Source organism: Anas acuta, chromosome 4 (assembly GCF_963932015.1).
Source record: "Anas acuta chromosome 4, bAnaAcu1.1, whole genome shotgun sequence".
NCBI classification, from domain to species: domain Eukaryota; kingdom Metazoa; phylum Chordata; class Aves; order Anseriformes; family Anatidae; genus Anas; species Anas acuta.
The window spans coordinates 6,249,848-6,277,010 of record NC_088982.1 but is presented as its reverse complement, the minus strand read 5'-3'; the positions used below and the strand labels follow the sequence as shown (position 1 = coordinate 6,277,010).

Below are 27,163 nucleotides of genomic sequence, written 5' to 3'. Positions count from 1 at the left end.
GCTAGGAACCAACATCCCTTTTCCAGCAGGGAATTCAAACATCTCACAGCTTACAGCCCATTGATTCTCAATATGGCACAATCTCCGGGGACTCCAAGTGACTGGAAAACAGAAGCCATGTGCCCAGATAGTGCAGAGACCCCTAAAAATGCCACAGGACCTCCTGAGGTCCCTTCCTACTCACATTTTCCTACACTCCTGTGGCACACAGCTCATCCCCAGCTCTGCCACTGCTCTGTCGGTGACCCCAGGCAAGCCCCTGCTCTCTCCATCCCTCTCCCACCCCATCCCTGCCACCCCGGGGCTGCTTCCCCCCTCCAGGAGACTTAGGAGGGGCTGGAGCCAGCAGCATTTCCCCCCCTCGTCGCGGCTGCCCTGTTCTTCCTGCGGGAGAGTAATTCTCCCAGGAGGATCTGGAGTCGGTAGCAGAGCGGTAACCAAAGGAGGGAGGTTTTTGGGGGAGGCACGAAGGGCAAAGGGGCGAAGGGAGAGGACCGGGAGGGCGCTGGAGCCTCCCCCGCTCCCCATCCCGCCGCGCACGGCTGGGAAGGCGGCGTGAAGCCGGGCACCCCCCGGCTCGCAGCTCGGGATTTCGGTGAGGGGAACGAGCCTTAGGAAGGGAAAAGAGTGTGTGTGTGTAGGGGGGGGGTGTCGGCAAGCAAAGCAAATCCCCGATTTCCCCGGGGAGGGAGAGGGGTGAGGAAAAAAAAATTAAATAAATAAACCGCAGAGCGCGCACGGTGTGGGTCGCGGCGAGGCTCCGGGGGGCAGGATTTCTCTTCCATCGCCTGGAAGGGCGAGATTAAAGAAGAAAGTGGGAGTGGGGTGGGAGGGAAGGGAAGGGAAGAGGGGGGGGGATGAACAAAGGAGATTGGCAGCACAGCTGTTTTGGGAAGAGAAAAAAAAAAAAAAAAAAAAAGCCAGCCTTCCTGTTTCTTTAAAGCCGCTCATCTGCGCCGCGGCGGCGGCGGCGGGCCGGCTGCCGGCGCTGCGAGCGGACAGACAGCCAGGCAGGCAGCCGGACAGACGGACAGAGCCGGGGCTCCCCTGCCCGCCGAGCCCGAGGGGGGAGCAGATGGGAGGCTGGAGGCACGGGGAGCCAGCGGCCCCGGGAGCGGAGCGGTGAGGCTCAACCTTGCGGCTCCCCCCCCCCACCCCCGACCCCGACCTCCCCGAGCCGCCGCCGCCGTGCGCCATGCGGAGCACTCCGCTGAGCGAAGGCGAGCCCTGGCCTCGCCTCTGCCCCTCGGAGCTGGGCTCCCTGAAGCGGCTGAGGCGCAAGCAGCCCAGCTGCAAAAGTTTCCGCGTCCAGCTTCAAGTGCTGAGCGGCAGGAGGCCGGGGCTCCGAGCCCCCCCGACTCCCCCCGACGCCCCGACGGCCGCTTGGGACCCGCGGGGCGCCGCGCTCCGAGCCGCAGCCTCCGCTCCGCCGCCGCCGCCGCCCCCCGCAGCCTCCGCCGCAGCCTCCCGGCCTCCGCCGCCGCCTCCCGCCGCTGCCTCCCCGCGGCCCCGAGCCTCCGAAGCAGCCGGAGTGTCGCCGGAGATCAAAGCCCTGCAGCAGACCCGGCGGCTGCTGGCCAACGCCCGGGAGAGGACCCGGGTGCACACCATCAGCGCCGCCTTCGAGGCGCTGAGGAAGCAGGTACCTGCCGGCCGGCTTGCCCGCCTGTCTGTCTGTCTGTCTGTCCCCGGCGCTGCTGTCCGTCCTGCCGTCCCCAGCCGCTTGCCAGCCCGCTTCGGGGTGCCGCAGCCCCGCGGGGAGGGAGGTGGGATGCGGGAGGAGAGGCTGGTGTGGGGTGCAGGGGGGGCTGGGAACGCGTGGAAGCCCCAAGCTTACTTATATCTATGCTAATATGGATAAATAAGGGGGTTTTATTTTGCTCGTGTTTGGAAACTTTGGGACCTTTCCCCCAGAGGCAGGACGGAACAGAGGGAAATGAAATAAACCCCCCAAAAAAACCCTCTGAGCAAACAGTGAGGGTGAAGGGAGGTGTGTGCCCGAACTGCAGGTCGGGGTGATGCTCCTGCCCTAGGAGCACGTGGACTCACTAGGTCTGCTATTAGGGTGGGTGGGCTGCCCCCACGTTGATTTTTGCACAGGGTGGCTCGCCCCTAAGGCCCCGTGGGGTTCCCACAGCCACCCCTGAAGCTTTCAGTGTGACAGCTGAGTTAGGCTGGGCTCCCTTCCAGGCTAGTTTCCCGTGATCTTTACTATAGCGCCTGCTTGAAGTGTGTACAGTGCCGGGCTTTCTCCTCGAGAGGTCTTGAAAAACCCTCGTGGGCTCCCGTGAATGAATAATAGGGGCGTTCTCGCTGGCAGGGTGGAGCTTCCGAAAGGTAAACAGTGTTTTGGACAAAATCCCTCCATCCCCATCACCTCCCCGGCACGTGGAAGGCAATGGGGGATCTGGGGAAGGAAGCAAAGCCGTGCCCCGGCGTCAAGGTTCCTGTGCCTTCCCCGTGGGGATAAATCAGTGCCCGACCCCACTAGGGCCCTATAAACCTCTCTGTGGGCAGGCACCCCGCAGCAGCTTGCTGCTGGCCGAGGATCTGCTGTCAGGCTGCAACCCCAGCCGTGCCGGCTGTGCCGCCAGCTGCCAGCAGAACTGATCCAGGTGCTGGGGAAGGAGGAGGTGTGCAGGGCTTGGAGGGCTGCAGATGCATCTCGGGGAGATGCTGAGCATCAGATATCCCAGGCTGGTCCAGTGGGGGCAGCTCTGCAGGCGGGGGGCTCACAGACCCCCACGGGCAGGTTTATGGCTACCGTCTTCCAGCTTTGACCCTATTCCCAGAGTCTGCTTGCTTTAGGGCTCAGCTTGTTCCCATCTCCTTTTCTCTCCGGGATGTCTCCAGCCCATCCCAGTGACCTCTGGGTTGCTGCACCCCGAGGATTAATCCTGCCCCAGCACCCAGCTCTGCAAGCTTTGCAGCTCCCACCTGGCAGGCAGCGCAGGCTGGGGCCGTGTGTCAGGACGAGCATCTGAATCAGAGCAGTTTTAATCACCACGTGGCGCTGGGATCTGACAGCTTCTGCTGTAATCGCAGCACTCTGGGACACGCTGGGTGCTGTTACCTCCGGTGCTCAGAGACTGCCCCTTGTAAATGCAGGCTCCAGGCCGGGTGGATTTCGTTTTTGTAAGCCGCTTCCCTCTCTCGGTTGTTTGGCGACTGCGTGAAACGCGCTTGGAAGTGTCAGTCTAATTCTCCATGGACAGCCATCTACACCACCAAAACCGCAAGGGGAAGTAGCACTGATTTCCCAAATCACTGGCAATCTTGTTCTAGGCTGAGCCTCAAGCGCAAGTCAGGCAAGCAACAAATTAAAGCCGCGCTCTTTTGGGAAATGGGCAACTCTTGAAAAGCCTCAGATTCCTGGCCTTGGCCCTGTCTCCATAAATCATTTCAGCCCTGGACTCAGCTGGGAGCCCAAAGAGCCCGGAGAACAAGTTGCTGTCCTCTCTTCCCATGAAAGCCGGTCTCCAGGGGTCGGCACCGGAGCACAGTGGCGGGGCTGTGCTCGCCCTGCGGAGAGAAAGCGATCATTCTCCAGGAAACCTCCGCTGCGAGGCTTTCCGAGCGGTTTGCTGAGGGGTGGGCTGGCCGTCCCGGCCGGGAGGGTGACATTTGGATTCATTTCTGGCCGGGCTGCCAGCAGCGGCGTGCTTGGTGCCGTGCGTGACATCAGGTGACAGGCAGCAGCCTCGCACGCCCGCGCGGTGCTGGCTTGGCACTCAAACCATCCGCGCCCGCAGCGAGGTTTTGGGGAGCAGGTCAGAGCCGGGGACGTTGCTTTCTGCCACCTCTCAGCCAGCAGGGCTGAGAAGTGAGAGCACAGCAAGGGTCGTTCTGGGAGATGAACACCCAAAGGGGGCTTTTCTTGCTGTCTTTTCACACCCCCAGGCGTACAAAAAGCTTTCAGCCCCGCACAGGATGAAATCCCCACATGCTGTCAGCCAGCGAGGCTGCACGCAGAGCTCGCTTTGCTTCTCCTTCTTCAATTCTTCCTCCGTCCCTTCCTTGTCAGCACGGATCAGGCTCTTAAGCAGCTGGGAGCCTTTTCCTGAGGCTCTGAAACCGATACGTCCCCACAGAGCTCCGAGGAGCTCAGCGGCTGCGTGCGGCCAGCCCCGTGCCCCTTCCCGGGACAGGGATCGGGGTGCAGGATCCCGCAGCGCCCAGCACCCTCAGGGACCTCATCCCCTTCCCCACCCTGCTGCAAAAGGTGAAACCCAAATCAGGATCGGGCCCACTATGGGCAAGCTGCAGGGTGCCTGACCATGCCAGGCGAGGAGGAGGAAGGGCAAGGCATCATCACAGCACAATGCCCTCTCCTCCCGACCCCAAAACGAGCGGCTGGCACGCAGCGTGCCGGGCAGACAGGCGGCAGCGGCGTCCCCGTGTGCTGCAGCTGTGTACATATGGCACACGTGTCTCAGCTCGCCTGGGCTGGCTCCCCAGATGGCAGGAGGCTTCTTGTTGTTGTTGTCCTCGTTTATGGTGGAGGGGGAGCCGACCGCAGTCGTTTCACACAAGGAGAGGCTGATCCAGCTGTGCTGCTGAGCCCGTAGCAGTCCCCGGCTCGCCTCAGAGGTGGGAGATGAGATGGATGGGTGGCTGCCGGCTCCAGAAGGCAGAGCCTGCTGCTGGGACATGTGCCATGGCCACTGTCCTCACAGCTTTGTGTCACGGCCACCAGGAACCAGGAGCTCTCACCATAAGGGTCACGATGCTGGAAGCAGGACCAAAGTGCTCCTGAGATGCAGCCCCTTCTCAGTCCTCGCACTGGTGACCTTCAGATCTCAGCCTGGAGATGGTTTTGCTCCCTGACTCCCCCAGGTGTCATTTCTCAAGGTCTTCTGCTGGTGGAGGGCTCAAGGCTGACAACGTGCTTCCCTACGGAAAACACCGCCTTGCTGTGTGCCTGCTCCAAAACACCTCAAAAAGAGTGCAGACACCTCTCCGAGCACCCCTCCTGGGTGCTGCCCCTACTCCTCTGTCCACCTCCTTGTTTATCCATGCAGGCACTGCCCTGCAGGCTCCTGCACCGTGTCCTGGAGGGCTCCCCACCACCAGAACCCTTCCCCCAGCACCTCGCATGCACCAGGGTCGCGCTCGCGCTTCTCAGCTGTGCCGACAGACCCTAAGGTGGCAGCAAACTCTCCCTCGGTGGATGGAGACACCCGCAGCAGCCTCTCCGATCTGCTCGCTTGCACATCTGGTTCCTCTCCGGAGCACTGCTGTCCAGCTCCTCCTCGAGAAAGAGCCGGGGTCTGCGCCGGGAGCAAATGTGTCCGCAGGCATTTATTTTCCCTTGAAGTGCATCGGCGTTTTCCTAAATCTTTTCACCACTGCATTACCAGGGCTCTCTCCGCTTTAGCAGCTGACAGGCTCGCTCTCTGCACTCCTGTGGGCTCTGGGGATATTTTTGAGTTTTATGGGGCTTTTTAGCTGCTGGAGCTGAGTTTTTCCCTGAGTAGCATCCTTTCACTTGGAGCTGCTGGCATGCACGTGGCTGCTGCGGCTTGTAGTTAAATCAGGGCAGAAAAGACCCCGCTCTCTCCCTCTGGGAGCCTGGTGGGACATCAGGAGCAGCAGCCCCAAGGCTATGGGGTGGCGTTGGTGCAAGCCATCTGCAGGGGGCTGCAGGAGCAAGCTGGGCACTAAATGCAGGCAGGACCTGCGGCTTGAGCAGCGCCTTCACCACAAACCCACGGAGCCTGAGACTGTTTTGGGGATGCATCATCTTGTACTCACCGCTTCCCCCGTGATCCCTCGTGCCTTGCCATCGTTAACCGGGGTGGCTCGGTGACTGGAGCCAGCCCAGAGGGATGCTGCTGTTATTTAGAGCGTGGTCGGGGCAGAGTGGGCAGGCACTGGGGTTTAACAGCCACAACAGATGACAAAATACTGGCCTGGAGCAATGCACGGAGAGAGAAAATAAGGGAGAGCCCAGACAAAAGGACAAAACTCCTGCAAACAATGCCTGCATGTCACCAAGGAGGAGGCCTGTTCGCTCCTTTTGCTGATTTTATCCTCTGATACAAACCCCGTTGCTGTCGGGAGGTATTTGCTCTGCCTGCCGCCGCCACCCCGCGTTAACCTCTGTGTTTTCTTACGGCTCCTGCTGAAATCGGAGGAAGGAGCCCGCTTTCCTCCAGTGGGCTTCGCATCCAGCCCCTGCTCCCGGCCTTCAGCCACTCTCAAATTACTCTCCAGGCTGCAGGCCCGGTGGTGGGGAGGTGGGATGCTACCCTGCAGCACGTCCCCCGGGGTCTTTGTCCCTGCCCTGCATCTCCTTGGCCCCATACCTCTGGTTTCACAACACGATGTGTCCCACATTGGTCCCAGTTTGCTCTGCTGGGGACAAGGGAGCAAGAAAACCCCAGCTCTGGCTGGTGGCTGCAGCTTCGGTGGAGCTTGGCCTCCTCTTCCCCAGCAGAATTTGGCCTGTTCAGAGGCAGAGGTGACAGCCACCCTGCTAAAATGTCACCTAATAAAGCGTTCCCCACTTGGGGTGGTCCCTTCTGGAGGAGATTTGCTGTGCCCCATAGCCCCAAGCTCTCTCCTGTGATACCTTTCTGGGTAGTTATTATTTTGGGAGGTGGCTCAAAGCGCCTCCAGTAAGGTAAGGCTTTGCTGCAGTGTGATATTATTCATGTGTGATGCTGAGGGTTTGTGCTGCCTGCTCCGAGGATGTGCAGGAAGCTCTCAGGGTGTAAAACATCCCGGGACGGTGCCGGAGGACCATCCAAGCCAGAGCGGAGCCAGGCCCAGGGCAGCGTTAACCAGACTGCTGTTTGGAAGGGATCCCTGGGGTGAACTCACCCAGCACCACACCTAGGTTTTGTTTGGAGGAAGCCAATTCATTCGCTCCAAGGAGTGAACTCATGTTCCTGCAATGCGAGCGCCGGGGGAGCCAGGGGCTGGGAGCGAACCAGGAGCGCGGTTATTTCACCGCCCGGACCCACCCGAGAGGAGCAGGCGCCTGGGTCGGGGCCGGTGCTGCCGCCCGAGCGATGCTGCTTTTGTTCTTGCTGACGTTTTTCAGCTCGCTTTGGCCGCCGGGTGCTTCGCTGGTGGCAGGGAGACAAAGCCTCCCACACCGACGGCACAAAATAGCTGCCCGGCGCTGGCCGAAATAAGGAGCTGCGGAGCACCCGACGCCGCGACGCCCACGGGACCTGGGGCTTGGGACCTCATCCAAGGCCGCTCCCCTGCAGGCCGTGCCATTTCCCCACAGAGCTCGCAGGATCAGGCCTGCTGGGTGCAAAGCTCTGCTTTGAAGGGGCTCTGAAGGTCCTGCTCGGTGCAGACATCAGTGGCGGCTTCTTCCGTGGGCAGGAGGAGCGGTGTTTGGGGAAGACCCCGTCCAGGAGCTGTACATCACAGGAGGTGTATGATGAGCCCATGGGATCACGGTTCATCCTCTGGGGTGTTGCTCTGAGGCTCTCCTGGGTCCTGGCTTTGGGCACTTCATAGGTTTGTTTCATGGGCTGCTTCCCTGGTGTGGTGCCTGTCACCACCAAATCCACCCACGGAGAGCCCGCTGTGCCAGGGGGCTCCGGCACGAGCACCCACATGCATTCACCCCCAAACCATACAGAAAGAAAAATACCTGCTCCAAACCTACTCCAGGAAGTAACATGACTCGAAACCAAGCGGTGATGCTCTGCACAAGGCCTTCAGCCTTTAATCGAGGCCGTAAATCTCTCCCCCTCCTCCCAGTAGCTCCGCGGACGCCAGCCCTGCGGAGGTGACAGAGGCAGGAGAAGCTCCCACAGTCCCAACCTGCCACATGTCCCTGAGGTGCCTTCACCCCAGCAAACATCCAGCTCCTCCCAGGGTGGAAGGAGCGATGTGAGGACGCCAGGGCTATGACGCACCGGACATTTATGTGAACCTTCTGGAAATATTTTTGGCACGCGGCGCCGCACAGACAATGAGGCAGTGAAGTTGCGCTGCATGCCCCAAAAGGATGGGAGGAAGAGGCAGCCAAATTCTCTCCCTGGGGGGTGGGCCTGGCATGTTTTAACTCCCAGCGTAAAGATAAAACAGATGAATTAGAGGGCAGGTAGATTCAGCAGCTCACGGCGTGCTGCGGAGGAGCCGGCTGTCAGGAGGGCTTAGCTCACGGCGTTTGTCTGCCTCCCCGTCCCCCCTGCCGTAGCCCAGGGGCTGAATTCCCCCGGAATCCCCAACCTCATCCCCCCGGATCCTCTCCTGTGCCCTGGGTGGGAATCGACTCCGTCTCGTGTCTCTGGTGGATGACAGCGAAGTGCCTGGCAGACGGCCCGTGGACTTCAAAGGGAGCATCTCTGGGCTTCCCAGGGCACCGCCTCTGATCGCAGACGTCAAGGATGGAAGAGACCTGTTAGGTCACATCCCGTCCCATCTTCCTGCCAAAAAAAAGAGCTCTTCTGCTTGGGAATCTGTCTCAAGAGCACGCATCTTGTCTTGCTTTAGCCCGATAAAGCTGATAAGGCCCCTGAGGCTGCAGAGCCCCACTGCCATGACCAGCGGGCATCTTCTGGTCCCTGCTGGTCTCCCAAAGCCGAGGAAGGTGCCAGCATCCCTTCCTTGCTAGCAGACAGCCACATTCCTTCGGATCAGTGTGAAATTTCAGTTGCAGCCCCTTCCTAATTCCTTTTAATCATCGCAAATATTGCGGGCAGGGCGGTGAGCTGCGCTGCTGAAAATCTATGAGGTCAGATTAGGGAAACGATTTAATTAACAACAGGGGAACCCGAGCTCTCCCCTGCTTCCCCTGGGTTCTGAGCAAACCCTGTCAGCTCCCATCTTCACAGCTCTCCCTGTTGGGCTCTGACGTGATGAGCAGGGGAGGAAGGCAGGAGGGAAGGGCTCATCAGTCCCCAGGAGCGTGGCAGACACCTGCCCGTGATGAAGACCCGCATAGCTCAGGTCCCCTGGGAGCTGGGAGGGTGGTACCTGCGTGTCCATGCTGACCTCAGGCTTTTTTTTCCCGTTTCAAATACACTCAGTCTCTTTTGGGTTGAATTTTGAAGATTTCTTGGCATCCAGGTGTGTCACCGACACCCTTCGCTCAACCCGAGCAGAGCTGTCCCCTCCTTGCTGCTGTCTGTGGGCTATTGAAAGGCCCAAACCAAAGTTTGCTTTCTTCACCCCCCCCCCCCCCCCCATACAAACACACACACACTCGGGGAAGCTTTGGATCTGGATCTGAACTAAGTGGCTCATTCCTCTCTCAATTTCCCATGTTTAATTCAAAAGGAAGCTTTCAAATGGCAGGAGCCGAGCCAAGACAGGGAGGGTTCCTACAAAACAGTTATTCTAACACCGTTACCATGGCAAAAAAAACTCTTATCTCCTAATGTTCGTGCCCTGCACCCATCGCTGTGGTATCTGAGGTGAAACTCTTCCCGTGCACACACGGGGCAGCTCCAGTTTGGACTTTGCTGCAGCGTGTGGGAAACGGGGTTGTGTAATCCCAGCCGAGGGCTTGGTCAACTCTGTTAACACTGAGGTCTTTTCTTGGAATCTGCGGCAAGCATGCCCCACAAAGCAGTTTGGTTTTGATTTTGTTTCTTCTTTAAATAATAATAATTAAAAAAGGGCAGCACAAAGGAAAAGAGAGCAAAACAGATGAGGGGAATAGGCGCTCGCCTGGCTTCTCGTGTTGTAACTGGACAGCGTCTGTGCATCAGCCTCAAGGACTTCGTGGTCTCTTTTCCTTCCACTTGATTTAACTTCCTCCTTGCTCTAATTCTGAAATTATTCCCACATTTCACTGAATCTTTCCATTTTAGTTTCCGCCTTGCTTTGGTCTTCCCCGCTGCCGTTTGATCTGGGATCTCCACTGCTCTTGCTACATCGGTGTCGAAAGAGGCTCGGGTGTTCCTGCTGCCCGAAGCAGTGCTTTCAAAATAACCCTCAGCTTATTGCATCTGGGGCCAGGTATGGCCATCTGAAGGCAGATGAGATGTTCCTCTCGGTGTTGTGTTAGCAGCAGAGGTTTCTGCTCCATGCAAATGCCACTTGAGGCCACAGCAGTGGTGGCACTGGGTATTTCCTGAGGATAAATAGATTCCTGGCCTCCTCGGGGGTATCAGTAGGAGATTATACGTACAGAAAAAGACTCTTTGAAGCTTGTTGGTTTGTTTCTGGAGAGCTCAGCTTCTGCTGGGCACCTCAGCTGTATCACAAATGGCCCACAGGGTCAGTGGCATTCTTCCATTAAAATCCTCGTGCTCATGGATAAGGGTGACCCAGCTGGTATGTAGCTGTTTGGATTTCCGTAAGCGTTATGACAGAGCTCCTCCCTTCAAGTGGCTGGAGAAATTAAGCAGCTCGGACTCTCCCGTGGATGATCAGGAATTGGTGGAAGGGCAGGGAACATTGGTAGGGAAATAGGGCTGTCACGGGTGGGTGAAACAGATCCTGGCTTGGTGCTTAGCCCTGCTCCGAGCAAGGAGTGGGGCTGGAGACCCCAAAGGTCCCCCTGCTTGAAGCTGTGTCTGCGTGTTGTGTGTAAGTGAGCAGCGAGATGGGATATTTGCTGGCAATGCTCAGCAAAGGTATCGATGTTTGTTGGGGGCAGCAAGGATGAGAAGAGCTACAGAAGGACCGTATGACTCTGAGTGACCAGGCAATACGTGGCAGGTGAAGTGGTGTACATCTAAAATGATGAATAAAGGAAAAACCATACCAGATTTCCATGTGAAATGATAGCCTCTGAGCAGATCAGGAGTGATCAGAAAAGGAATAGAAAATAAAGCAAATAGAAAATAAAGCAGAGAACATCAGCATCTGTTAGATAAAGATGCCGAGCACCCACAACGTGAATACTGCGTGTGGTTCTGGTCCTCCCAGCTCCAAAGGACATGACAGCACTAGGGCAGGGTCAGGGGAGAGCAAAAAGAGTGCTCGGGTATGGGATGGCTTCCACACGACAGTCAGCTAAGGAGGTTAGGTCTTCTCCTTTGGAAAAGGGGCAGGAGAGACGATGGGAAGTATTTGGGGAAATACTATGTTTGAGCTGTTCTGCCCTTCCCTTGGCATCTGTGTGTGGCTGCTGTGGGGTTAGTGGAGGGGCAGAGCCTGCCTTGCCTTACCTGAAGTCAGGGACGTGATTCCAGGGATGAGCCTGCCGGAGCAAAGAGAAGCTCAGGCGTGAGTGAGGCAGGAGGCATTAAAAACCTCCAGCCGTAAGCGGAGCGTGACACCCTAGAGGGATGAGGAGGATGGAAGCTGGAATGGAGGCAGATGGTGGAGGGACACCCGGCCATTCCGGTGATTGATGTCGTATGAAAACTTAGATTGACGGGCGCTCGGACAGCTCGGGCGGCTAGGATGGATTTCAGATAAACGCCCGGCTCCAGTTTCCCGTAGGCAATAGACTCTTGTGCATTAAAGGCTGAATGACCTTTAGCAATTTTGCAAACTAGCGGAGGGGGCCCCAGGCCTATTTGAGCTCGGAAGATTTCTCTTAAAGCTGGACACGTCGAAGTTGCGTGCCTGAAATTGAGCGCACATGTAGCGCTCTGCTGGATCGTGATCTAAAGGCAATCAAACCTTCTGCAGCAGAAAATGTACACCGTGCATTTATTTAGACACATGCTGTTTAGTTTGAATCGTTTGAGTGTTTCACATTACGCTAAAAATCTTCAAGGGTAAAGAGGTAACTTGCATCAGATATCGTGAGGGTCCTTCCAGAGGGGCAACGTGACGGGTGCTTCGGCAGATGCTCAGCGTGGGGCGGCAGGGGAGGAATTGCAGAGCAGATCTGGAAGCTGTAACCAGCACTGTCTGAGCACGAAAGCACCAGGTTGTGACACGTGTCCCTTATGCCACCATTGGTACCTTATTCCACCGGGCCCCGATGGCTTTGTAGCCACTCAGTTACTCAAGGCGAGTAACGCGGTGCAAACAAGGGGCAGGCACGGGGGTCTGAGGTTTCCAAAAAAAATAGGGTCTGGCCTCTGAAAAGCCAGCCGAGGGACAGGCAGGCGTCCTGGGCTGTATCCTGCCACAGCGTGTTCAGCAGAACTGCCCTGCTGAAATCAAGAGGGATCGTGCTGCTCCGTTCCCGCGGAGATCAGCGGGGGAGTTCTTCTGCAAAACCTGTTGGGACCATATGGCCGCGTATCAGCAGAGCTCCTATTTGTGTTAAAAGCTGCAAAGAAAATAACCTACAGTTGTTTTGTCATGCTTCGAGCGAGGTATTTTGTTTATCTGGCCTAATTTTTTTTTCTTTCCCTGTTACCCTTTCTAGGTTCCCTGCTATTCTTATGGTCAAAAGTTGTCCAAACTGGCCATCTTGAGAATAGCCTGTAACTATATCCTTTCCCTGGCCAGACTAGCAGACCTGGATTACAGCGCTGACCACAGTAACATGAGCTTCTCTGAATGCGTGGAGCAGTGCACTAGGACCTTACAAGCAGAAGGAAGATCTAAAAAAAGGAAGGTATGTTACAGCCTCCCCCCGCCCCCCAAATAACGGTAAAAGTTACAAAAGAAGGGGAAAAAAAAAAAAAAAAAAAAAGAAATCCAAAGAGATTTCCTTCCTTTCTCAGCCTTTGAAATTTCCCCCGCTCTTTATTCCCCGTCTTTCTCCCACTTCTCAGCTCTCGCTTTTTCTCCTCTGTCTGATCTCGCAATAACTGCATTCTTCTCTAATCAAAAGCTTTGCTCTCCTCCCCGTGCTCCGCGCCGGGCTCTTCCTCTCGTTAGTCACCCGGCGCGTTTTAACGCGGGCATGATCCTATTAGCGTTGTCTTGTGGCGGTTATTTGTTAAAAGAAACCAGCCGCCAGCCGCCTGTTGGAGAGCACAAAACGCCATCGCCCGGCTGTGTTTTCTGTTTGCTTTAATCCAACACTTATCTCTGCGAAAATTGCCTGACAACAGCACCAAAAAAAAAAAAAAAAAAAAAAAAAAAAGGAAAAAAGCAGCTAATGGAGACATTGGACGTATAAACACATTAGGAAGATGTACGACCTGAAGGACATGTGGGTATCTTGAGGAAACAAGGCTAAATCTAATTACGCATCGCATTCCTTTAGGTTACTTAACACTGAACCAATTAGGTGAAATCATCATCAAGCTGGGCTAGGAGGAAGCGGAGCGCTCGGCCAGCTTTCCTCTTGGAAAGTGACATGGGTAAATTAAAGGAGTGATTGATGTCTTTGTTCGGGCTTTTATGACAAAAAGAGTTTTGTAAACTCGAATTGAACTTCCCCCTGCTTTCTGGGCTCACTTGTCATGCGGGATAATAAATCAGCGGGACTTTAATGGATGAATGGACAGCCAAGCTGGGGAGCAGGCTCCTTCCCGGTGTCGTTAAGGTCTGCCTCCGATCTGGGCAGGTTTCCTTGGTCTTCCTCTTCTTCAGCCCAACAGATCATCCTGCAGAAGCTCAGTTTATAAATAAACACAATAGCACACTCCCTGTCGCTTCCTCTGCCTGTCCCGGGCCGTGTTTATGCCCCCGGAGCAGCAGTGCCAGGCGAGATGTGCACAGAAAGACGTGGTCCTCCTTGCTTGTGGCCAAGGAGGTGCAGGAGATGGGTCTGGGGATGGCCTGAAACTGGGGGGTCATTGTGGGGTCCCTGGTCTGAAATTGGGAGTCCACGGCACCACGGGCGGTGTTATCCCAGGGACCTGGTGTGGTGCCACCAACCCCAGGGCAGGAGGAGGGAGCTGGGATGTGGATCCCCACGTGGGACATAGGACAAAGAGGAGGATGAGCATCCTGTATGGCACTCGTAGCGGTAGTAAACCCACTACAGGCGGATCTCAGGGGTGGTTTTCAGGCTTTCGGTGCCCGGTGGGCTGAGACTCATTGTCTTGGCTTATGCGAACCGACGCGAGCTTCAAGACGGAAAACTCCGAGCCAGATTTAAGACAGCTCCAAATCCCAGGGTGTTCACATCTGAGGGTTAGGGCTGGGCCCACCCTTAATTAAAAAAATAAATTAAGAATGAAAATCCTTCCATTTATGGCGTTTGCTCTCTACAGTTCTCTCCGAAGTGTGTGCGTGGAGAAAAGCCCCGAGCCTACCGAGAGCATACGAACAATGAAATTCTCACGGGGCACCAGCCGTGCTGCCTCCATGCAGGCCACCGCCAGCCCCAGAAACAGCGTCACCAGCAGGCAATCTGCATTTTCTTCTCATCCTTCCAGGATGTCCATCCTCACCCTTCTCCAAAGACCCTCTCCTAAAGGAAATCTGGGCTTTGGCCCCAAGGGAGGATCCCAGTCCTGACTCTGCCTTGCTTTTCTTTCTGGAAAGGGTCTTGCAAATGTATTTCTGCCATATAGGAAAGTCTGAGTTGAGGATTGTCTGGGCAGCCTGAGAGCCTGTGGATTACCCTTGCTGATAGGAGTCATTTTATTTTAAGCAGAATTTGCCCAGGTGAGGGCAAGAGCATGTTCAGTTGAAGATGAAGCCAAAACCAGTAGGCATCATGGAGGAACCCCAAGCAGTCAGCAAGTCCCAGGAGAGAGAAAATGCAAAGCCAGGGTTGAGGGGACGCCCCTTAAGGTATCTCCCTTTCTACTTGGAGCCAAGTGATGGATGGCTGAGTGGGCACGAGGCTGGGAAAGGCTGATGTCAGGGCAGGGCTATAGATCTGGGATAACTGGGCAGCGAGGATCCGAGCTCTGGATGTCAGGTGGTGTGAAAGGATGTCTCTCCTGGGGGGTCTTGCGCGGGCGGCTGGATGAGGATACAATGGCTTGGCCCGAAATCACCGCACACTCATTAATTTGGAAATCGGCACGTTTTTCTAAGCCCTTGTGTGGTTTTAATCAGGTCTCAGAAACCACTGCTCGCTGAGCAGTTCCTCTGAATTATCGACTTTGGGGCTTTTTTTGTTGTTGTTGTTTTTCCCTTTTTGTTCTGCTTTAAAAATAAAATCCCAGCAAGCCGGAGCGCAGACCTCCGGTGCTTCAACCGCGCTGCTCCGGTGGCAGCGCCCCGATCCTCTGTCCTCTCCCTCTTGCTGTATCTCTCCCTGCCTCTATCTCCCTCTCTTTCAGCTCCCCGGCAGATCACAGCGTGCTGGGCACCGTGAGCTTTTCACACAAAAAAGTAGCTGGTTGGAGTTTGTTTTGGCAGGCCGGGGCTCCAGATGTTGCATTTGCTGGATGGCGTGTCGCCTTGTGCTTTGTTTTTTGAGGCCGAATTATCTGCTATCCCTAACGTTAGGTTGCTGTGCAGACTGAGCTGCTGTTGCAATAGGAAACTTAATGGGTGTTTTTTTTCTCCCCCCCCTTCCACTCCGTTGTGTTAATTAGAAAAGTTGGCGTTAGCCTTTCCAACTATTTTGGCTAAGCAAAAACAAAAAAAATCCCCCTCCCAGTCCTAGCTGCCGGTATAGAGTGATTTAAGTCGTTGCAATTGAGACTTGACCGAGGGTGTTTGGTGATTGGAGATTTCATTTATAAGTGGCCAAGGGGGTAACTGAAGGCCTTCAAATGTCTTTTCCCTAAAAAAAATAAGCTGCATTGAATGGGGGGAGGGAGCAGTGGGTTCTGAAGACATTCTTCATTTTTGGTTGGTTATAAAAGTGCTCTGGGCCGAGCCCTGGCCTTCACAGCACAGGCAGGAGTCCCATCACGATGGAGATTTAGGTTGTGGCACCCCCAGCAGAGCCCTGAGTCCCTATGGGGCTGTGCTTGGGTCCTGTCCCCAGCATCACCCGAATTCGAGCGTGGATTTTGTGGGGCTTCTGCTATGGGACACTGTTCACAGCCCTGTCCCCCGTTGCCCCGCAGGATGGCTGCCTTAACTGGTCTGGTTAGGGTATTTAGGGATCAGGGTGCAGAGCTGCACTCCCCAGCCCCACAGAGCTCCCTGCCCCATAGCTATGGGGCAGCCCCCACCTCCCCACCAAGCAGCACAACCACAGCCCTTGGGTCAACACGGAGCAGCACCCGACCCCCAACAAAAACCCTACGCAAAGCACCCCGTTCCCCACAACAGCCAGAAAACCCCTCCAAGTCAAAATTAAAAATTAAAATAAAAAAAAAGCCTCATTTTCCCCCCTAAAAAACCTCCCCTCTTTGCTTTGCACCGGTCGCTCTGCTCGGCAGCAGCGGCGCGGCGTGCATGGGAGCCGAGCCGGAGCGGGGAGGGAGGGCTGGGTGGTTGGGTTGGGTGGTTGTGTGTGTGTTATTTTTTTTTTTTTTTGGCTTCCACCGCCCCCCCCTCTTCTCCCCGGCTCTTCTGGCAGTCGCAGACTCCAGATGTTCGGAGCGCGAGCTGGGAAGTCCTGCTGGCGCCACTTGGGGCAGAGGGCAGGGGAAAGGCACGCGAGCTGGAACCCGGAGTACTCAGTCACTGCAGGACTTGGCGCATTCCCCAGCTCGCTGCTGGCACATTCCCCGGCTCTCTCCTGGCCATCTGTTCCAAAAAAACACTTTCAGAACCTCATCATCACTCAGGATACAACACTGCGAGCAGCTGTTAGCAAGGCAGAAGGAAAAAAAAAAAAAAAAAAAAAAAAAACATGCGAAAGGTCTCTTTGTGAGAGAGGAAACTGGGTTATGAATAACAGGCGAGCAGTTGGAGCTCAATAAAAGTTTTCGGCTGGAATTTAGTTTCTTGGGTTTTTGAGTCCCCGGGCCTGCGTGTGTGTGTGTGGATGCGCACAGACGCAAGGAATTAAAAATTAAAGATGCTATATATATGTGTGTGTATATATATATATGTATATATTCCCCGATAATTAAATGATATAGGAGCGCACACGGAATGAAAAGCCGCTCTATTTGTTGCAGTCTGTTGCACCGAAATTGCTCACGTTATGTATGTAATTATTGCATTATAGGAAATAGTTATTGTGGTGTTCTGCCATGCCTTGATGCCGCCTCATTGCTACTTTGCTCAGAGCAGATTTCCCACTGTAGGTAACGCTTGTTCCCACTGAAATAAACGTCGGGAGCAGCGCTTTCTGCGGGCGCAGCTACTTGCCAGAGCGAGCAAGTCTGGGGCTAAGGCTGTAAAAGAGAAATGGTAGCGGCAGGCTTCATTCGTATGGCACTGAAACCACTTGCTTGGAGCATATTTTTTCTATAACTCTGCATCAGGATTCGGGATTTATTTACACAGAGCCCTGAGATAAAGCCACAGCTCCCAGCCATGCTCTGCACGGCCGGTCCCGGCTGGTATTGATCAGCTGATATTGATTATCACAGCGTGATCGATAAACCCTTGGTGTGGTCCCGTGTGCCGGGGGGGCTGGTGATGAGGTCCACAGCTCCCTTTCTCTGCAGTTTGACTCAGCCGAGGTTCCTCTTTAAAAATAGCTCCCTTTCCCCGCTCACACTTGCAGGCGGGCAGGCAGCCAGCCTGCTTCCCCGGGGAGGAGTTGGACCACAGGAGAGCAGCGACCCTCCCCGTCCGTCCGTCTGTCTGTCTGTCTGTCTGCCTGCAGGACAGCAGGAGGGTCCCTGAGGGGAGCTGGATCCCCCATGAGTTATCCCTGCCCCGTGCTCGTTGATCCTGCTTTGAGATGTCCCAAAGAGCAAATGTGGCCAGGGCAGAGGTGGAAGGCTGAGGGCTCCCCGCAGACCAAGCGAATTAACGGGGCTGTGAGGTTTTCCTTGCCCAAGGGGTGTGATGTGGGACCCCACTGCTGCACGACAGCACCAAATCCTTTGCTCCAAGGGGCATCCGAGCAGCTCCAGCGCCTGCCTCCCGTGGTGGGCTCCGTGCTGTGTTACCCAGGGGATAGGGCGAGATCTGCCCCGCAGCTATCAGGTAACGGCAGCAAAAGGAAAATGTGACTCGAGGAGCCGGGAGAAGCCCGGGAACAAAGGCTGACTCAATTCCAGCAGTGCTTTGATTTATAGAGATTGAAATGCTCCGGGATGCTGCGAACTCACCAAGGTCATTGGGCCAGTTGTCAAATTCAAGAGCCAGGGGAGTTCTGATTATTAGTTTAAAGCAGACCCCGTTGAATAAATCTGTCTTTGGAGCTCCTGGCTGGACTGGGAGAGGGTGGGGGAGAGGCAAGGCGCCCCTTCCCACCCAGCACACCCCACCATGAGCCCCTGGGGACCGATGGCACTGCTGAGCTCCTCCAGCACATCACGGAGGGCTCCCTCCCTCCAGCCTCCATCCCATGTCCCTTATCCCGAGGCTGCGGCACCTCGACCTGCCTTTGGTCACCCCCTCCTTCTCTTCATCTTTCCCAGCTACAGTATCAGGCAGGATTTATTCAGCATTTTAAGGAGCCCCCGAGGCACCAGAGAGGGAACCGGAGTCCCTCTGACTCTGGTGGCTTTGGATGAGGGCACGAGGCTGCTCCTGCGGGGTAATTCCTTCCTGCGGTGGGAAGGGGTTTGCTCGCCAGGATTGCTGTCCCAGACAGCGACGGGGGATGTGTCTCTCTGCTGGCTTTTACTGTTAAAGAGAGTGTTTGTCGCTTCCCTCCTTTTTCTTCTTTTTCTTTCCATGTGTGATGAATTAAACAACCAGCATTTCTTTTGCAGCTCATTAATATACATTATTTATTGTTGGAAACTCGTTTTAGGCATTTCCTAACAAATGTTTGCGATACACAAGGCTGTTTATTATTCTCACACCTAACCCTCATTTACCCAAAATCCCGAGTCCCAGTTAATTGGGGCAGTTCTTCCTCCTGCTCAGGGCAGCACTAGGTAGTGTGTTAGTAAGGAGACACCAAATCATTGATGATAATTGCAGTAATGAGCTGAGTTTCTGTATTTGGTGTGTGCCAATCCGCAGGGTGAGCTCATGTTCCCCAGGGTCTGCACTTGGCAGGAGTGGGTGGCAGGGGCGGGTCTTGTGTCCCCCGTTCCCCTAACCCAGTGTGGATGCTCACCTGGGATGGGTCATCTCCCAAGCAGCAACCCTAATTGTAGTATTAATAAAATAAAACATTGATGTCTTAATAAAACCTTCGTAGATCATAGCACCATCTGGGTTGGAAAAGACCTTCAGGATCTCCAAGTCCAACCATCAAGCTGACCTACCGAGTCCCACCACTTTCTACCTTAATGCTACAAAATCCAGTAATGGAAAAGGGGGAAGAGTACAGCAACAAGCCAGCTTTAGAAAAAAAAATGCTTTTGAGGCCAGCTTTAAGGAGTTTGACCTTTTTAGATGGTCAGCAAGATGACTAGTCTGTCCGGAGAATTGATGACCGTGTCCAAAGGACCGTCAGGGATGCACTGCACCCCAAAAGGCTCTTAAATCCACTGGTGAAAAGCAAGAAACGGTGGTTGGGCTCAGAAAACAAGATCTGATTTCCAAGTTTCTAAATTCCTCAGTTACTTAAAGGAGGATTTAGGAGCCCACGTGATGAAGGCAGTTTGGCCAACTGCGATGTGACCTCATGAAAGAGCAGGCCCAAAGGATTTTACTGTGTTTTGAAGTATGCTAACGATTGTTTGTGGGATATTCGCAGGGCTTATTTTAATGTCAGAGGGGGTTTAGATGAGGTTTTCCCTGCCCGGAGCTGCTGCGCATTGGAGCTGTGCATTTTCCGGTGGCAGCTGCGAACCTGGCCGTAGCTGTCAGTACTGCATGCAGTTACCCAAACACACCTGCCTCGGCCTCTCCTGCGGGCTGAGGCGTGGGGATGAATCCAATAACCAAAATACCACCATAAACCCCATCTCCTGCCCGAATCCGGGCTGCCCAGCTCGCTTGCTTTCCCTTTGTAGTGCAGAGATTGACTTCTGAAACTGAAAATGGACCCAGAGGTCTTTTCCAAAGCAGGCGTTGGCCATCGTTTCTCATTCCTTGTCCTCTCTTTCTCCCAGTCCCTCCGCTCTATGAACTCTGGCTGCGGTCATGACACCTACACGGTGATGCTCTACAAGCCAAACTCTTAAAAGCTTGCACTGTGGGTCAGTGAGTCCCAAGGAAACCCCGGCGTGCGTCACCCAGGGTCGTTCGTGCGAGGACGGCACGTGTTTGCTGTTCTGACGATGCCTCTTTCTCTTTCCAGGAGTAATAACCAGGAAGGGAGGGTTCGGAGGAGCTTCCAGCCAGAGTTACATCTGTTCTTGGCAAAGGTTGCGTGATCCAGATGAAGACTGCAAGCAGCTTTTTTGCAGAAACCCCTTTTCGAGATGACGATTGGCCAAGGAACTTTCTTCATCTCTGGAACAGAAAGGAAACAAAAAGGACGACGATGCTTCTTATTGTTTTTAAGCCAGCCACCTTTTAGTACGTGCAATTTATTTAGCACTTTTCCCTTTGCTTAACTGGGAAATGTTCCCCTCTCAGCTCATGTGTACAGTCGTTTTTTGTTGTTGTTGTTGTTGCTGTTGTGCCAAAGATTTGATGGAGCTTCTACACTGTGTCTTATTTTTGCCTTAACGCTAAATCCTCGAGCCAAAGAGAAGTCAGAGGCGCCGCTCAGATCGTGGCGAGTGGGCTGGCCAGCTCTCGGGGAATTTTCGGAAATTTTGGGATCCTTCTGCGAGTTCCCTCTTAGTCCTCCCGTCCTGCAGCCCTGCAGCCAGCCTTCAGTGTGGGAGCGAGCTGGGACACAGCGCGTGGGGCTTCAGCCCCCAAGTTGTCGCCTTCCTCGGAGCTGCTCCGTGCTTCTGCCTCTTTGGTGATTGCCCGACCTTCCGCGGGGCAGCAATACCGACACGCAGTGAGAGCTGAAGCAGGATCTGTGGTGGTGTTTTTCTAATAAAGAAATAAAATGGAAATAAGTAGAAGCTAAGTGCCACGTAAAGCAATAAAGGAAAATCAGAGGGACGTTCAGCTAGGCAGAGCGAAACGCAGCGAGGCGGCTCAGTGGGCGTTTCGGTTTCGTGAAGGCATTTTTTTTTCCGTGGGGTTTTCGAGTGGTCAGAAACCCGTGTAATGCAAAGGCATTTGAATCCTATACTGTACCTTTCACTTCAAATTGAAGTAAAAAGAAAGAAAAAAAAATGGAGAAACATTTGCTTGGAGTAAGCAGACTTTATAGGTAAACGCAGTTCGTGTGCAGGATGCTAATGATGGGGGACAGAGCTCTGTGTTCAAGTACAATAAGTTGGGTTTCCAAACCCAGGAGATGAACGCATTTTGTTTCCAGTAAAGGGAAAGTTGTGTTAGCGAGGCTGGGTTCAAAGCCCAGTTACAGCAGCGTAAATCAAGCACCAGGGGGTCTGAAGCTGGCCTGGAGCTGGGAGGGCACCGCCGAGCATCCTCAGGTGAGCTCCTGCTTCGCTCCTCGGCAAGGCTGGATTTGAGCTCCTCAGAGGCTGCCCGCTGATTTCCCTGTACAAGCAGATGCCCTGAGCAATGTGCAGGGGAATGTCGAGCATGCCAAAAACCTGAGCTTGCTTGAGCAGCATCTGGAGGCCTGGGAGGGGGACCACGGTGACCCCCCGCTCCCTACCACGTCCCCTGCCCAAGGCGGGGAGGAGAGAGGTCCCACTGAGGATGCTCAAGATACCCAGGGCATGCTGGGGACGGCTGTGTCCAGATCCCCAGGTTTTCATATTCCTGCTCACCACCCCCTGCCCTCACCGCTGTTCATTATTAGCAGCCCAATAAAATACATTTTTAGATTGATGTTTGTATTTCTTTCTTAAGCGTGGTTTTCGACCCTTTCTTCCACTGTAGACATTAAATACGTCTTTTTAACTTCTAATTGGGAGAGGGGCTGAGTGCACGGACTCGTGCATGGCCACAGGAGCACGGAAAACACTCTGGGGGTGTTCAACCAACGAGGTGCTGGGTTGAAGGTGCATTTACTTTCAAGGGTCATGTTCCTCATGGCACACACAGGCTATGCTGCAGTTAGGGGCTACGGAAACACTGCGGGCATTTCCCTCTTCAACTAGCATCAAATATGCATTAAATTTCTGTAAATTTGACAAATACTATGTTTTGATCCTGAGCTCTGCAGCGGCTCTCAGTTTGGGAGAGTTAATGATTATCAGTACAGCAAGGTCTGCAGGGAGAGCCGGTGATACAATACCGCTGATCTTTATTTGCCTTTTTTCCCACTTTTCAATCGCTGCTGATAGATAAGAAATTTGCTGCAAATGCGTAAGCCACAAGCCGGGCAGCACCATCGGGCTGTGATTGGGGCTCTAGGTCACGCAATATGGTTTGTCCCTCTGATGAGGGAAACATTAACCCTTCAGATCAAGTTGCTCATTTGCATGTTCCCAATTTCACTTCCCTTAATCGTGCCCTGCTATTCACACCCTATCCATTTCCCTCCAGTAAATGCAGGAAGAAAGTCTCTAGAAGTTAAAAAAATGAATGATTTTGCTTGATTTAAGTGAGCAAGGCTCTGCCAGAGGAGACAAGGTGTTTTCTGGCTGGGTTTTGGAGCCCCACTGGGAGGTGAGATAAAGCCAGGGGGCTGGCAATGATCCCCCATAACACTGCCCGGTGTGTCCCAGCCCAGCACAACTCCACTAACTGGCTCTGAAACCAAGAAAGGTAAATTTTTACCAAAGAATAACAAACATGTTGGTGTTTTCCTTGAAAACCACGGTGGAGATGACGCTCTGTTGTCCTGGCTGGGGTCAGCCGAGGTAGGGAGCTGACCTTGCCTCACTCCTGCCCAGCAAACACGGCAGGTGATCGCTCTCCTCATCCAGTAACGTGGTGACGATGTTTGTTAGCATGCTGGAAAAGCAAAACCCTCCGTGTTGTCACCCTCCTGACAAACAAGCAACCGCCTTGGCTCCCAGCCTGGGGTGCACAGGGGAAGCTGGTGGGTCACCGCTGCCGATGTCCTGTGACGTCCAGACCAACTGGGACCCACCATGGGCCAGAGGGGTGATGTGTTCCCGAGCAAAGGGGACCCTGAACAAAAGCTGGGGGCTTTCTGGTTAAAAAATTCATGTATCTGCTTCCTGGGACTGCTGGGGTATGGACAGGATAGACGGGACCAGATTGGCCAAGACGGGACCAAGGTGAGGGCCATCTTATGAACACCACCACCAGTCCCACACTAGACTTGTTCAGGGTACTGCAGACCATTCACAGCAGCAGCCACCATCGGTGTGTCCCATAAAACCAGATTATTCTTTCATTCAAGGGTTTTCTGTTACAGGTGGTGGGACTGTACTGACATAAAGCCAGCAGAACAGCCACGCAGCAGCTCTGACCACCAACACAGCCACGGTGCTCTTGTCCCCACATGATTCGGGGCCAAAACCAGACCAAGCCCCAGCAAAAAACAAGGTGAGATGGGATCAGAGAGTCTACATCTACCCAGGACAGGAGCCCTGGCTTCCATGCTTGCACTTTACCCACCATGAAGTGGCTCCTGCTCTGCTGTGTGCCTCCACTGAGCCTAAGGGCATAATTTTAGCCTTATCTTAGAGCAAAGTCCTGCTGGCCCATTTTACTAGATGTTTCCCTTCAACCCCACTTTCAATAGAGCATTTATTCACAATGCTGGCATCAACATAGGTATTATCAGCGTAAACCCATGATAAAGCCCAGTACCAATTCATTAAAGAACCTCTTTTTTTTTTTTCTTTTCTTTTTTTTTTCAAGTTTTTTTTTTCCCCTATGTTTTGGGTTTTGGCTTTGTTTTGTTTTTCACATACATGTCATGCTGCTGCTCCTCCCTAGTGCACATGCACTCTCACGGGCAGAAGGTTTTCCCATCCTTGTAACACATATCCCTGCCCTGAAGTGCTTCCAGCCCCAGCCTGGAGCAGGGACAAGCACAGTCCACGCCTGCCAGGTGTGTGGGAACACGACCAACACAACCACACTGCACCCCACCGGACCCAACGAGCCCCAGCCGGGCGCCTGCTCTACCACCCATGAACAGGTTGACCTCTCAGTATCCCCGTGGCTGGGGAAAAAATTGTTTTGGCAGGCTGGAGCTGGTCCCCGTGGCTCCAGTTCATCGTCACTGCTCTAGCTGGGGTATTTCCATGCAGAAAGAGGATGGCAGACAGACGACGTGGAGACCTCTGCCCAAGCCAAGCTGTCGAAATGCAAGCCAGGTCCTGTCGATAACTACGGAGTGGTGCCTGAATTAATATTCCCTGCTTTTCAGCAGAGCTTTTCCTTAATGCTTTCTAACACCTACAGCTGGCTCCCAACCACCTGCCCCTGAGCTTGCCTCAGGGCTGACTCCAGCCCATGGGTTTTTCTCCTCGTATCATCCCTCCGAGGTGCTCTGGAGAGGTGAACAAAATTCCCGTTGACTTGGGTGATGTGGAAAAAGGGGACTTGGCATTGCGAATCCAGGGTCGTGCCATCAGAGGTGCTGATGGGCTGTTGCAGACAGAGCCCAGAGAGCAGGTTAACCTGTCGGTGAAGGAAAGATTTCAGCCTAAACCGTGCAGCAGGTATAAATAGGCAGCTGCTGAAACAGAAGTCATCACCCGAGCGTTTTGAAATACTGGCATAAAAAAAAAAAAACAAAGAGGTCTCCGTGGCACCTGCCCTCCACCTAGCTGCCCTCCGGGCTGAAATGATGCACCCTGGGCTGCCAGGATGTCTGTGCCTAAATCAACCCCATAACCAGCCCAAATCCCCCGTAAAGGAGCATGCATCAACCCAAATCACCCGTAAAGCCGTACCCGCAGGTTTACAACTGGCCGGGTACCCCGTCGGTGCCATTAACTCACGCCACACTGCTGCTGCCTGATGGATGCCAGCACTAACACCTCTCCCCCACAGGCTACCCGCGTTTGCCAGGGATCAGCAGTCGCCTTTCGGGGAAGGTTTGAAGTGCCTCAAAGCACCGTTTTTACAAATTGGGCCAAGCCCAGCTCTTCCAAACTGGGAGGTGGGATGCACGATCTGCACATCTCCCCTCGGTGACCTGATGGCCCAATTCTGCTCGATGCTGCTTCTGTAGGATGCTACTTGATGGTGCTTTTGTGGGATTTACTCCCCTCGTCTACAGCCTGGATGGCCATCTACACCTCCTGGAGGACAAAACCTTCGGATGCAATGTTTCACAGGCTCCAAGGCATTTCACTGGGAGTTTCCCTGCCCCTGCCCTGCTCTGTGTCACGGTGGCACCGGTTACCCTGCAGCTGTAAGATGTGTATGGCAATTATTAGTAATTGTATTCACTTGCTCCATATAAAAATATCAGCACAGTTGCATGAATGATTTGTGTAATGATATATTTGCTGTTATTAGGACCTAATATGTTATGCCTGTAATTACATACTGTGCCCCATATAATAGGCCTGGAATTGCTGTGTAAATTTTGGGTAATTATAGAAAGCTATGCTACAAACAGGTCCCCCTAGACCAAGTTGAGCATTCACTACCAGGAAATAACCATTATTAAGGGCTCTGCAATAGACAAACCGATAGACCGAAAGCCAAAAGCTGTCTGAATATATAGCAGCAGTGATTGGGAAAAGAAAGAGCATGTGAGTATATTGGCGCAGGGGAACAAGAGAAGGATCAGCCCAGGTAGTGTTAGCCCTGGGGAACATCTCTCCTAGCGCTGTTTTAGGTGGTGTTCTGGCAGAAATCCGAGGGATCCCTGGTGTAAGGCTGCGTTTTGCTTCAGCTCCAAGTTACACAAGCTCGCTCAGATGCAACTGCTCCAAGTGATGTGGAAGCAGTGCTCGTCATTAGAAAAAAAAAAGAAAAAAAGAAAAAAAAAAAAAAGCAAGTTATAACACTGCATCTAGATTAAAAGTCTGCCAGAGGTCATTACAGCTTACTGCATAGTCAGGCTTTTCTAAATCGGCTGGAAACATTGACATTGATTAAAATTTATCCTCTCCTTCCCAGATGCAAGAGCTCTTCCAGATTTCAACACACTTCTTTTTTTGTAAAGGCTGATCCTTCCCCCTCCTCACTGCAGTATCTGCACATCTTCTGTTGAAAATCAATCGCAATAGCAGGGTCCCTCATGGGCTTCTTGCAGTCATGAGCCTTTCTCCCAAGAATGGGCCGGGGTGGGAAGAAATGAGATCAGCCATCTTTATGGCTGAGTGAACAGTTACAGGCTTTGAGGGCTTTCTCATGGTCGTGAGCCTCAGAACAACTTCTGATTATTTTAATTTCACTGCAGCCTTCCAGCTTCATCATCTACACTGCCAACTTCTATTAAGGTTCCATTAAAAGCCAATGAAACACAGGGCTTTTTACAATACCCTTGACAGCACAATTTCCCTTTCTGGATACAGTAAAAAAATTCAGCCAGAAATACATCTTTTTGGTAAAGAGAGAGACAATTTCAAGCCGATCAAAATGTTTCATAAAATATTGTCAGACTGTCTGAGCCAGAAAAAACAACCTGGAAAAGGCTAATTTTCAAAGTAAAACATCAATTTTCCTTTATGCCTATCATAATTACATTTGTTTCCACTTGCTTATGAAAAGCCCTAGATATCAGACAATATTTCACTCTGTACCCAGCAAAGTGTTTTGTTCAGATCAAAACATTTTCTACGGCACTTCATTACGGATAGATGCTTGGTAATTGAATTTTCTTGTTATTAGTTGTACCTTTTGCTTCAAGGATCCTAACAGCTCTTTGCTTTAAGTTTAACTAAACTTAGCAACAGAGAGAAGGACAAAGCCTGCCCTCAGATATAATCAGCTGAATTCAAGCAAATCGTGATTAAAACAAAATGTGTAGTAAAAGGTGAGGGCTGGGGGGAAGGATAAAATTTAACCCCAAGTTACACATAGAATAAGCTTGCCCAACACACTGTTGAAAAGTTTTAACCCACAATATGCCAATAACTAAAATCTGTGGCTTTTCACGTCAGTGTTGAAATACCAAGTCTAATTTGGGAACGCCCGTGCATGTGCTTGGGCCTCCTGAGGTTTATGGGACTTCTTGTAGCATCGAGCACAGGGAACCTCCTTGGTGACCGGTGAACCAGTATCAGGGATGGGTTTTGTGCAGTGAAGGATTGTGTGGCTTCAAATGTTGGGAAATAGTGGTGAAATTAAGTTCCTGCCCCTACTAACAGGCCTCCTTCCTCAAATTTGGCACTTTGCTCTAAAAGAGATGACCAGGGCTGGCCCCCACCCCATGTACATAAGTGTGCATAAAATGTGGGCTTTTGCAATGAAAATGAAGATGTCATTGCTCTATCCATTTTGATGGGTTATAATCATATTCAACTCATAAATTACTCCATGGATCACTCTGCTGGGCTGCCATGGGAGGGAAAGCAAGGGAAATTTGGGGGAAGAAGAAGCCCAAGAAGGCCAAAAACAAGACAAGCTGGCAAGACCC

The 27,163-nt window shown here is 53.2% G+C and overlaps 1 protein-coding gene across 1 annotated transcript; it reads left to right on the top strand.

The window, feature by feature from the left end:
* Positions 1-578: 578 nt before the first annotated feature.
* ATOH8 (atonal bHLH transcription factor 8) lies at positions 579-21,528 on the top strand. The gene is made up of 4 exons (XM_068679636.1): positions 579-595; positions 944-1,642; positions 12,251-12,442; positions 19,961-21,528. Exons 2-4 carry the CDS (start codon positions 1,196-1,198, stop codon positions 19,964-19,966), a joined length of 645 nt encoding a protein of 214 aa, XP_068535737.1. The 5' UTR covers positions 579-595; positions 944-1,195; the 3' UTR covers positions 19,967-21,528.
* Positions 21,529-27,163: the final 5,635 nt, after the last annotated feature.